Source organism: Dermacentor albipictus, unplaced genomic scaffold (assembly GCF_038994185.2).
Source record: "Dermacentor albipictus isolate Rhodes 1998 colony unplaced genomic scaffold, USDA_Dalb.pri_finalv2 scaffold_36, whole genome shotgun sequence".
NCBI lineage: Eukaryota > Metazoa > Arthropoda > Arachnida > Ixodida > Ixodidae > Dermacentor > Dermacentor albipictus.
The window spans coordinates 1,805,546-1,818,720 of record NW_027225590.1 but is presented as its reverse complement, the minus strand read 5'-3'; the positions used below and the strand labels follow the sequence as shown (position 1 = coordinate 1,818,720).

The 13,175-nt window shown below is 46.4% G+C and overlaps 1 protein-coding gene across 1 annotated transcript in view; it reads left to right on the top strand.

Moving 5' to 3' along the window:
- The window catches only part of Surf4 (Surfeit locus protein 4), a 202,090-nt gene extending 191,678 nt beyond the window's left edge, over positions 1-10,412 (top strand). Inside the window, exon 5 of the mRNA XM_065430372.1 lies at positions 8,422-10,412. Within this exon, the coding sequence (XP_065286444.1) occupies positions 8,422-8,688 (267 nt within the window). The 3' untranslated portion in view covers positions 8,689-10,412. The remainder of the gene's footprint in view (positions 1-8,421) is intronic.
- The last annotated feature ends 2,763 nt before the right edge of the window (positions 10,413-13,175 follow it).

The following is a 13,175-nucleotide window of genomic DNA, read 5'->3' as shown; positions in this document are numbered from 1 at the left end:
ACATGTCCTGCCAATGCCCATTTCTTTTTCTTGATTTCAACTAGGATGTCATTAACTTGCGTTTGTTCCCTCACCCAATCTGCTCTTTTCTTATCCCTTAACGTTACACCCACCATTCTTCTTTCCATAGCTCATTGCGTCGTCCTCAATTTAAGTAGAACCCTTTTTGTAAGCCTCCAGCTTTGTGCCCCGTAGGTGAGTACTGGTAAGACACAGCTGTTATACACTTTTCTCTTGAGGGATAATGGCAACCTGCTGTTCATGATCTGAGAATGCCTGCCAAACGCACCCCAGCACATTCTTATTCTTCTAATTATTTCATTCTCATGATCTGGATGCGCGGTCACTACCTGCCCTTAGTAGATGTATTCCTTTACCACTTCCAGTGCCTCGCTACCTATCGTAAACTGCTGTTCTCTTCTGAGACTGTTAAACATTACTTTAGTTTTCAGCAGATTAATTAAACTTTTCTAACTTATAACGTTTTGCACGGGACACCTTATCATGGAGCCATATGCCAACTTCAGGCAGCACGCTGGAGTGGTGCCATCGTGGCCAGGAAGCAGTTCCGTCACCCGGGCCAGCGTCCACAGGATAGGTGACGAATCATTGTCGTGCACCAACACGACATCTCCAACTTGAAGTCATGATGGCAGCTTTGGTATCACCTCGTGTGCAGGGCGCAGGAGCAGCAAGTACTCCTTGTGTCAGCACTTCCAGAGATGGTCTCATAAAGCTTGTCGATGTATGCTTCAACTTCGCAGATCGATGCTTGTTGACTGGGGTAGCGATGCACCCAACTCTTGACGCAGGCATGTTGCATGTTCGCCAAGTAAGAAGTGTGAAGGCGTCAGTGGGCATAGCTCATCAGGGTCTGCAGACAAATGGGTTAAGGGATGGCTGTTGTTGTTCGCCTCTATCTCGCACAGAACAGTTATCCCTTCAAATGATAGGGAATTGCGGCCTAGAGCACGCTTCAAGGTGTCCCTAATAATGCGGACCAGTTTTTCCCACCACCTTCCCCACCAAGGCGCTCGCTCGACGCTGAAGTTCCACTCAATGTGGCGTGCACTGAAGTAATCTTCCTAACTAGATACGGGATGATTTCTCATTTGCCAAGCGCGGTGATGAAAGGAGAAGGCATTGTCCGAATAAGTCGTCGAAGGAATACCACAAGAGATGAACCGCCGAAATCGACGAGGAAGCTTGTGGATGTCATGTCAGCTGCGATCTCAAGATGAAGAGCTCGTGTTACCACACATGAGAAGATGGCGATGTAGTTTGGGATGAGTTTGCTGTGCTGAACGACAATAAAATGGTCTGCATGAGGCAACCTCCGACAACTGTAAATGGACTTGCTTTTGAAATCTGGTCTCTTGGCAATTGTGCTATAGGTGCAGACTCTGGTGCGAGCTTGCATCTTCTGCAAATCAGACAGCCTCTCAGGGCCAACTCCACAGCTTTGCACCCTTTTAGCAGCCAGAAGCATTCGTGTGGCTTGGTGAGTGTCTGTTCCATGCTTGAGTGAAGCATCCGTTCATGAGTGGAACAAATCAGCAGCTGTGTGAATGTCGCGAGCAGGAAGCACTACAGGGTGGCCGACTGGCCAAAGGCCTGTTAAAAGCTGGAGACATCCTCCAATGCGGATAAGCCCATTGTCATCGAGGAATGAATGTAGAAGCAGGAGGCGAGATGGAGCTGGTACCAGTCAGAAAAGTGTGAATGCTGGACTTGTTTAATCCAGTAATGCTCAGCTCGTGTGATTTCTTAAGCAGTCAGTGGTTCGGACATAGGGGCTCGTCGTAGCCCTGTGTTGTCGACGAAACGGTAGATCCATGCACTAACACAAAGAAGGCGCGAGTACTGGCTGTTGTCTGTGACCTGCAGCAATGCTTGCACTTGCACGATGGTGACGATACATGCGGTCTCTGTAGCTAAATCGTTAGTGGTTAAGGCGATTGAGCATGTGACATCGGCCTCCAATGTATGCATGGGGAGAGAAAGCCAAGTGGGGCCTTTCCACCACAACGATGAACACAAGAGGGTGACTGCTCCGTACCTCTTGTAAGTCTGCCGTGTTTTCTTTGCTTCTGCAGCAGGCCCCCCTGCTGCCAGCTGCGAGTCGCTGTATTTCTGCAACCCTATTTCTGACATACTGGTCATGAGGCCCAGGATCTTGTGACATCCAATGAATGGCTATCTGGGAGTCCAGAAGAACGGTCTTGCTGCCTTGAAACAAGGTATCCTCTGGTAAACTGGAAAGTTGGGCTAGTTGGTGAGTGATCATCATACCTTGCTGGTGAAGCAGCGCACTGACACAGACACAATGAAGACAAACAGGAAAAGACGACACTCGCTGCACTCGCAACTATTTTAGTTGCGAGTGCAGCGAGTGAGTGCAGCGCAACAAAATAGTTGGGAGTGCAGTGAGTGTCGTCTTTTCCTGTTTGTCTTCGTTGTGTCCGTGTCAGTGTGCTGCTTCACCAGCAAGGTATGATGAAAGGTATCCTCCTCATGTAGTCACAGAGGCGGGCAGTAGCAAAGCAGAAAAGCTCTAGACGAGGAAGCGACATGGGCTTTAATGGTGCGATTTGTCCCTTGCTCAGTAAAAAATGTGTGCTGCGCACATGTGAATGCATCGATTCGGAACACATGTAGACTGCAACACCATACGCCCACAGACTGGCGTCTGCAAAAATGTGCAACTCCATGAAACCGATTGGGTGTTCTGGCAGCCTGTTGACTTGGGCTAGATGAACCTTGCTCAAAGTTGGAAGCTCGGAAACCCAGGCATCCCACGCGGTGAGCTGCTCTTGAGGTAGCGGACAGTCCCATAGGTGCTGTAACTTCCAGAGATCTAGAAAAATGAACTTGGCCTGAACAGAGAAAGGCGCAAGAATGCCGAGAGGATCAGACAACCTTGCGAAGCCTTGAAGCATAGTTTGCTTTGTTATAGGCATGGTTGACACATACTTAAAGGGAAGCTGAAACACTTTTCGAAAAAAATGAGTTCTCTGCGGCATTCTACAGTTTTGAGTCCCCTCAACACGAATATCTCGTTCAAAAAGGGCGGAAACAAGCGCAAGCGGCTGTTTTTTCATGAAAACGCGCACCAGCGCCTCAGGGTATCGCGCGAACGCCGCTGTTGCCCGTGATTGGTCGGAGCCGCTGTGACGTCAGTGGCGGCAGTCGCCAGTCGGCGCCGCCGTTTGAGAGCGTAGCACGCTGTTCTGTTCTGGCTGCATAGCTGAGTTGTAAGCATTATGGAACGTTCTCGCTGTCTCGGACAGCTTGTATTTTCGCCGTACATGTTCGAACCGACAGCCGATACGGAAAACGATGGCGGCAACGACGATGTTGAGTGTGCCAAAAGCGAGAGCGATGTGTACACCTTCTCGCGCGCTGGAAATCTTAGCTGTTACGTATGCTTTTTTTTTTCATGTAGCTGCACGTTCCAATGACGGGAGAAAAAATGCGCTAAAGTGTCACTGGGAACTTGCTGCTGGAAGAATGCCGAAGCACTAACTTCTCATTAGATTGTAAACACGGGTACAATTCCGCGATGTCAAGCACCTTGCCGCTGCTTGTCTGAAGTCCCGTGGTTTTCTGAGCGTTTATACACGATCGCGAACATAAGTGCCGCGTTTCAAAGCGCGCACATGCAGTGCTGCGAGGTACAGTCATGGAAGTTGCTTATCATACACATCCAGATCGAGATGGTCAGGGGGATTATATGTGCAATATTCAGAATATGGTTCGACGACTTTGCGATTGTGGCTCGATCAAGAATCGGTATGCGCGCTCCATGCTAGTGTTGACATAAAGATATTAGGCAGTTTTAGCACCGCCGTGTGGTAAACATGATAACTGCAACCGTACGTCGAATGTCACTCAGGTGCCTCAGGTGCAACGCTGTGGAAGCTACGCGCGAAGTCCGGTTACCAAAATTTATTACTGCGCGCGTTTCCGTCTATGGTTCGCAGCGTGCCAGCGGCATTTGCTCGCGCGAGCATGCACGTGAAGCTGCCGCGACGGGCTGCAATTAAAGAATGCCGAAAAGAAAATTGATTTATAAGAACGTGTTAGCAGCCGTATAAGTACACGGATTGTTTCTATGGGTAAATTCTTTTTTTTTCATTCAGAACTGAGCTTATATATGAAAGTTTTCTCAAAAATCGGGTCAAGAAACACCGAACTTTTTCTAAGTGCGAACGCAGCCACTGCAAGAAGTATATCAAGCCTCCACAGCGTTGCACCTGATGTATGAAACGGAGTATAGCAACGCGAGCAACAACGCGTTTCCGCATTTGTCGTAAGGCTATCCGGCTATCGCGGAAATGGTCCGAGCACAGCACAGTTGATTTCGTCGGCACGAACTTATCTCTCCTCACCGCACTGCGCTGCAAGCTTCTTGTGCTTCGGGAACCTGTGAAACACCACATCGTCTCGCCCGCGTGTGTTCGCGCAGCCGATTGCTGCACAGAACGAGGGCATGTTGGGCACCCTTGGCTGTAGGCACTCACGCAGCACAGAAGGAAAGAAGTTTACGAAAATCGCAAAACAAACGTGAGCGGCGGCGGCGGCAAATCTCTCGTAGCGTCGTTCAGTAAAGCGCAGGACGGAAAGAGGCATGCCAGCGCATGCCAGCACGCCGGTCCGGCAGCTCGGTCCCCGCCAGTGACGTCACTCTCGCCGGTTCTCTCCTCTGGTAACCTCCTCACCCGGCACTCCGGGAAGCGATGGGGGCGTGTCCGCGGGGGTGATTTAGAAAGCGATTTCCGCCCCTTATATTAACAAAACGAAGAAACAAATTTCGGAACCGTAAATTATTAGGTCTGTTCTTCCCAATCCCAGCAATTCATGGAAATTGAAAACCGCTTCAGCTTCCCTTTAATGACGTGGTCTGCACTGATGATGATTAAATTGTCACTTCCCAGGAAAGCCCTAGGACCTTTATGGTGTATGGATCGCCACCTTCATCTTCAAAGAGAGCCAGTCTGTTTGGAAGTGTTGTCGCAGTATTGAGTGGTTTGACGCCCATTTATGAAGCTTCATGCCAGCATCCGCTGGAATGGTCCTTGCCTCTGCATAAACTTAAGGTGCTTTCTGAGCATTGTTGCACCGATTACCAAATCGTCTACATAAAAGAATTCTCTGAGGCATACCGAGTAGGGCTACAGGAACTAATGAGCATATGTGGAGAGGAGGGAGAAAAATTGGGACTGCAATTCAGTAGAGAGAAGTCTGGGATAATAGTATACAATGGAGAAAGGGGGAACCATTGGAAATACAAAGCACGAAGATTGAGCATGTTGAAAAATACAAGTATTTGGGCATATGGCTAAACGAGGGCAAAAAGTACTTGGAAGAAAAGAAAAAAATTTTGATTGAAAAAGTGAAAAGGAACTCGGCTGTAATGAAACACAAGGCACTTTGGAACTATAATAGGTACGAGGTGGTTAGGGGCGTATGGAAAGGGGTTATGGTACCTGGCCTCACATTCGGAAATTCAGTACTGTGCATGAAATCGGAAGTTCAGGCATGCATGGAAACCAGACAGAGAAGTGTAGGCAGGTTGGCCTTAGGAGCACATGGGAACACCCCTAATGAGGGAGTGCAGGGGGACATGGGATGGACGTCATTCGAAGGTAGAGAGGCCATAAGTACACTAAAATTTGAACAGAGACTCCCAGCACTGGAAGAAAAAAGGTGGGCAGGAGAAGTGTACAAATATCTGTACATGAAAAGTTTGAACACAAAGTGGACACTCAGAACAAGGAAGCTGAGGAATAGATACCTACAGCCGAGGGAGGGGGTCCAACGTGGTGCTAGTGTGGGAAAGGAGGTGAAGGAGACGGAAAGAAAAATGTGGGAAGAAAGAATGCTCGGAAAGCCAGCGCTATCAATGTATAGGTCACAAAAACAGGAGATTAAGAAAGAGCTCTTATTTGATAACTCGCGGGGCAGCTCACTATTATTCGAAGCTAGGACGGGTGTTTTGAGAACGAAAACATACAGGGCTAAATTTGAAGACGTGGACCCTCAGTGCAAGGTTGCGGAGCCGAAATGGAGACCACTGAGCATATAGTGCTGAGATGCACAGACCTTCGCCCGACCCTGGCAGAGGGAACAGTGGCAGATATGGAAGGGGCATTAGGTTTTCCCGGGGAACGAGGGCAAATAGACGAGAAAAGAGTGGCAGTAACGAAGGGGAGGCTAGAGGATTGGTGGAGGAAGTCAAGGGATAGATAATACCATAAATCGGGGAGATAATGTTTCCTCTACTGTTTTGGATAGTTATATTGGGGGGAGGAGGGGAGTGAAAACTAGGTTAAGGAAAAGAGGATATAAAGAAAGGAAAAAAAGAATAATAATAAAATAGGAGGGGGAGCAAAAGGCTAGGTGGCGCCAGCCGCTGCCCGTTACAAAGGGTATAGCCGCCATCCATCCATCCAGCCCCACTATGGTGTTGCAACGAGAAGTGGCGGTGTGGGGCTGGTCCAAGGCTGTCGCCAGCCTGGAAACTTGTTTGGCATTGAGGCACCCTAAGGCACAGTTCTGAGCAGCAGCCCCTTACCTGCGTTGTGGACTTCCTAGTGTTCTAGTACACTATGCCATAATAATCAGTGGGAACTGTACAGGTAACGTTTCAGTTGGATGCAGCCCGTGCTGCTTTTACTTTTTTGCAGTGCTCTGGGGGTCATCCGAAATATCTGGTGTATGGATAAATACATCTCAATTATGAGGGTTTGATGCCATTAAATAATACATATGGTTGCCAGATTCATAGGGTGAGTCTGAATATTCATTTTTGTCATGGATCTATGACTCTGCTGCACATGATATAAATCCTTAAATAAAAATTTTGCCAACTCTTCATGCTCCAGTAATGGTAATCATGTGCCAATAATACAGTTTTTGTGCTCCACACCAAAGTGTCGAAGCGAGAGAGAGAGAGAGAGAAATAACGTTTATTTGCACCCGCAAAAAGAGCCCCGAGGAGGCAAGAGTCTTCCTGTCTCCTCGGCTTACCCCTCCCCGTTCAGCTGGCTGATGCTCCTTGGAGCTCAGCGGTGTCCAGGGCCATGCGGATGACTTCTCTTTGGTCATCTTCCTTCGAGCTGGTCATTAAAGTCTCCCAGGATTGTCTATCCCTATCTGGTTTATTGTATCTAGGACATGTCCATAGTATGTGGATCATGTCCGCCTTTGCCCCGCAGTGTTTGCAACTCATGGCCTCAATGCTATCGTGCCATCTCTTCAGAATGTAGGGGTTGCAGATCACCCCCGCTTGGAGTTGCCTCCATGTTATCTCTTTTTGCTTACTTAGTTTCTTATGCGCCTCTGGCAGTGTTTTCCTTCCCATTCTATAATAATCGAGAATTTCGCTGTAAGTGTTTATACCTTCCTCTTTTTGTAGGGGCTCCCTGGCTGTAGAGGCTGCATTGGTGGACGGGTAAACAAGCTCTCGGGCCAATGCATGCGCTTTCTCATTGCCGGGCAAGCCTTCGTGGGCAGGAGTCCATATAAGATTCACTAATTCTTCTGGAATTGGTCCTTTCTCCAATATGTTGAGCGCCTCTTTGGAGATTCTCCCTGCGGTATAATTCCTGATAGCTGTTTTGGAATCTGACACTATGATTTTCACCCCTTTTTGAGTCAAAGCTAGGGCTATGGCCACCTGCTCTGCAACCTCCACACTGTTTTGCGGGGTACTGCAGCTCTTTGAGTTCTCACCGTTAGCCTGTGTCGTCACTGAGACAAAACCTGGTCTGCTTTCATATTCTGCTGCATCCGTGTAGAACACCCCTTGCTGTTTATCTAGTGATTTTTGTAACGCTTTAACCCTGTCTTTCCTCCTGTCCTGGTGGTGACTGGGATGCATATTCTTCGGGAGTGGTGGTATGCGTATCCTGTCTCTGATTTGTGACGGGATGGCTCCCGTGTTTCTTACTTTGTTGTTAGTTTTGTCTCCTAATTTCGCTAGAATTCTCAGACCACCTCTGCTTCGCATTAGTCTTCGTCATGCTGAATGTATATTTACAGATGGTGGACCTCAGAAGCATTATGCCATTTGCATACTATAATGTAACTAAAAGTGCTTGTACATCTGGGCGACTATGTAGGTCTAGCGGCGAGCTATTTGACCATCACCAGTTTCAAACACTAACAAGTGTACTAATTCTGGCCAGCCACATTGAAAACTGCAATAGCGGTGCTGGCACCAGTAAAATCATGGTGTGCAAATGCACAAGCGCAGTAAGTGAAGCCATTATTCTGATTCGCACAACTGTTGGGTTAACCCTGTGCTCCAGACTACTATGAACTGATTTTGGGCCCCTGGCATTTCTGGAACATTTCTGGTTTATATTCCCACTAGCGATGCTTGGACTGAATTGACAAGTGGTGAAAATGTTTCAGATGCTACAGAACCTGGTGGCCACTGCCCTGATGGTCCTTGTCACCGTGGGCTACAAGACCAAGCTGTGCGCCCTGGTGTTGGTGCTGTGGCTAACAGCAATGAACGTGTGGGTCAATGCATGGTGGTCGGTCCCTTCGTATCGGCCTATGCGTGACTTCCTCAAGTATGATTTCTTCCAGACCATGTCGGTCATTGGTGGACTACTCATGGTTGTCTCGCTGGGGCCCGGTGGTGTGTCCCTCGACGAGCACAAGAAGCACTGGTAGAGCCACTTGCAACTGGCCCACCTACACAAACTGTGCTGCATATTTATTTTGTGCGTCTGCACTGGTGATTTGTAGGGTTGGGTGTATTATTACTGTACGGGTTGCAACACATTAATTGCGTAATTGATTTATTTCAAATGAAAGTAGGACAAACTGGTACTGTATGCTTTGAAATAGATTGAGTGAACTGGCTATTAAACAATTTCTCAACACAGTTGTTGCATACTTTGTGGTACAAAGTTTATTTGCAAATAAAGCTGGAATGAGTATCTCAGCAGCCATGCTTTGAAGGATTTCACTGTACCGGTCTGTTTATTCACGGGCCCTTGAGCAAATTCTTCGGGTTGGTGAACAACACCAGCACATTTTTTGCATATTTTGTTGCCCTTGCAGGGAAATAACGGTGACGAGCTGCGTTTTCTTCTTAGGTACTTCGAGAGAAACCTTGTGTGTGTTGGGTAGGTTAAGAAAAGCTCATGATGTTGAAACCACCAAGAGGTGATTATGGCCAGAGCTGTCCATGGTCTCTCACTATTGTGTGGTGCAATTGCATTATAACAGAACAGTTTCTTCGTAGGCAAAAGGTGCTTTAGATGCTGAGGTTTGATCTGCAACATGAGTAATTTTTTTCTGGCTCCATTGTCAAAAACGGTATATTTCAACTTCTTGAAACCCATCAATGTGGACACCTCAGATGAAGCCTGTTTCATTGCAGGATAAACACTTCTGTAAGACACTAACGATTTTATATAAGCCTTACCTTTTTAAATGCCGTGGAATGCAAGTTGGCCTGTTCAGCAGGTGGATTACCTGAAATCGCAAGGGAAACTTAACTAATTTATAATTCTTATCTCTAGACATGTGGCAAAGGAGTAATGTCTGCTAAGCAGAAATCCCAAGACTGGCACAAAATGTCTTTAAAATTTGCTGCATTGTGTTTGCCTCTAGCCTAACCAACTGCAATGAGACAGGAGCACCATAGGGAAATTTTACTTCTGAAACATGAATCATGAAAAGCTAGCAAAGGGATGTTTTTGATACCAATACTCTTAAAAACTGCCAGCGCAGAATCTGAAATGTTGGGAACCAGTACTCCTGATGCAGTAAAAGCTACGTTCTAGGTGTCGTGTGCTAACGAGCAGGCTGCTTGTGCCATCTAATAAAGTTGCTACTTAAAGGCTGTGTATTTCCAGCCCTGCAGTTTTAACATAATTGCTTTGATAATAGATCTTTTCAGTTGTAACCAATTTTGCCAAAGTGAAATTTTAGCAGATTTTGGGGATGAAAGTGTTATGGTTTCAGAATTGCTGCTGTGCAGAGATGATTCAGTTTCAATTGCATTATGATTAGAAAAACTACAAGGACATTGTTTTCTGGCGGAGGCAACTTTTTTCACCCTATAATGCCGAGTGTACTTTGAAATTGCAGCACCATTTTCATTTTGAAACAGTTCTCCTTAGTAGACCATTTTTGCTACAAATGGTGTCGTCAAAATGACCACATTGTAATTTTTTGTCGGCTGTATGATCTCTTTGACCTATTTATCTCTAAACTTGTACAAGTACTGCTGTGGGTACAGCCTAATTATTTTTTTGTCATGCTTGCTGATATTCATAAGCTTGTTTAAAAGAGAAGATGTGAGGGGTGCAAGCATTATGTTGCATGTGTACTATGCATCCCTATAGCATTGCAATAAAATTAATGCAGGTGTGCTTTATAAAGTATGCTGGGCTTTTGTGTGTGCTCGAAGGGCTCGCATGTTCTTGGAGTAGACAGAATGGTAATATATGTTCATCTTGCTGGCTACACAAACTTGAGACTGTTGCAGAGAAGATTACATGAACATTGCAGTTATTCCTTCTGCTTGCATTCATGTTCTGATATCAGTAGTAGGTCATTTGTGCATGATCTTAGTATATTACACATTGCAAAGTAATTTTGGAGGGAACAAAGACTGTTGCGTATTCCTCCACTAAACAAGAGGGAAGACTCAATTGCCACAAAAGAACCCAACCCACTTCCCCAGTGAACCATTTATGTCCGATAAATGTCCATAGAACACACATTTTAGACATTGCACACATCCTATAGATATCCGTATTTCTCCAACCATTACAACTACGTACTATGGATAATGTAAGTCCTATCCAGATCACATTGCTGTAACGTTGTAAGGATATCGCATCTGGACGTGACTTCTAATATATGTTCATTTTAGGGATGTAGGAGGTCGATAGAATGTCTAGTGGATCTTTCCTGTTCACGATATAATGAGCTGCATGATTGCAAGTGTTGTAACAGATGCACTATCAAATACAAATGAAATGCAAACAGCAGAGCATGTGGCCGAAGCATGAACAGAAGCACAGTGTGCGGCATCGGCCAGCCATTATTGTGCACATGCATGTGGTTTCAAAGCAGAGTGCGATGCTGCTTGTCCTACTGTGATTGCGTCACCTCTACTTTGCTTGCAGAGTGTATTCTCACCTCGCTACTGCAGTGCCATTCTTACCTGTGATTAATGTCAAGGTGGCTAGCCCTGTTGTTGCTACTCTAGTGTAATGCACTTTTGGTGCTGTTCAAATTACAATTAGACACTGGCAGCTTTGATGGTGCAAAGCAGTGCACGATCAGGAAACTAGGCGCGTGCCGGCTATATTATTATTTATTTACAGATACTGCCAGCCCTTACACAGAGCTATAGCAGGAGAGGAATACGAACAAATATAAATCACATATTTTGTACATGTAAATGGTACATTGAAACACAAAAAGGGACAATAAATTAAAATTAGTAACACCAAGAGGTAACAGCTTAAACTGCTGAAGATAACAAGGACACAAAGTTAAGTATATTATTTACAAACTAGGATATTTCCAATGTGTTTTGTGAAGAAATCAATTGATGAGGATGAAACAGCTTCTTCCGACAGGGAGTTCCATTCTTTGAAAGCTCTTGGGAAAAAACTGTACTTGAAAGAATCGGTACGTATAACAGGGGGACGAGTAAACATTGAATGACGATGTCTAGTGGTTTCACCAGAAAGAATTTCAAAAAAGTCTGTATGCCCTATATGAACATGATGATGAATGATTAGGTAAATATATTTAAGTCTTTCATATATAGATCTAGCCTGTAATGTCGGTAGGTCTGCCTGTACACAAAGTTGAGAAGGGGAGTCCGTCCGCCGATATTTATTGAATATAAATCTGACTGCCAGACGCTGTATTCGTTCAATTTTTGATATATTTATAGCAGTGTAAGGGTCCCAGACCACCTTAGCATATTCAATTATAGGTCTGAGTAATGTTTTATAGGCTAGAAGTTTTGTTTCTTGAGTTGCGAATGGCAAATTGCGCCTCGGATACCAGAGTGACTTGTTGGCCTTGGCACACACACAATCTATATTGTCACGGGGTAGTGACGGTGAAGAAAGCAAGAATACGGTGGAATACAAAACTAGCTTTTATTGGGCTAACCTGTGCCCACAAAAACAGGCTACACTTATAGCACAACGATAGCGGCGAACACGGTCGGCGATCGTCGGAAATCTGATCAGCGGGTCAAGTGCGTCGGCTTTTATACAGCAGTCATCGAATGTTCCAGACTAATCGTTCGGACCCGCATGCCTTCCACAAAGTTCAACATTCGAGTCACGCGATGAAATCAGATAACACAAGGTTCGGCGACAACACAGCGGATAGAAGCATCGATAACTTTCCAGAAACTTCGGATACATGCAGACGCGTCCCACGCTGTGCGATAACATTTGTTAGGCGGCGAAACGTGGTCGCCTGTTAAATATAAGTACACGTGTCAATACCCCCCTCTTAAAAAGCATCGACCCGATGCTGCAAAATTAGGTTAGGTTAGGTTAATAAACAAAAAGCACTCGTAGCAAAGAAAACAAAAATAACGAAGTTCGTCAGCGTCCGTAAAAGGGTTTAAGGCGCACCACGTGGACCACTTCAGATCGTGCGCGGCGCCGCTGTGAATGCGAAATGCCGTCTGGCACGACCTCATAGTCCAGTGCGCCAATACGTCGGATGACCTTGTAGGGTCCGAAATATCGTCGGAGTAGTTTCTCACTGAGTCCTCGTCGGCGTATCGGGGTCCAGACCCAAACACGGTCACCGTGCTGGTACTCGACGAAGCGTCGTCGGAGGTTGTAGTGTCGGCTGTCGGTCCTCTGCTGGCTTTTGATTCGCAGGCGGGCGAGCTGTCGGGCTTCTTCGGCGCGCTGGAGATAGCTAGCGACGTCAACATTCTCTTCGTCAGTTACGTGCGGCAGCATGGCGTCAAGCGTCGTCGTCGGGTTCCTGCCGTAGACCAGCTTAAATGGCGTTATCTGTGTTGTTTCTTGCACCGCCGTGTTGTATGCAAAGGTCACGTACGGCAGGACCGCGTCCCACGTCTTGTGCTCGACGTCGACGTACATTGCTAGCATGTCGGCGAGGGTCTTGTTCAGGCGCTCCGTGAGACCATT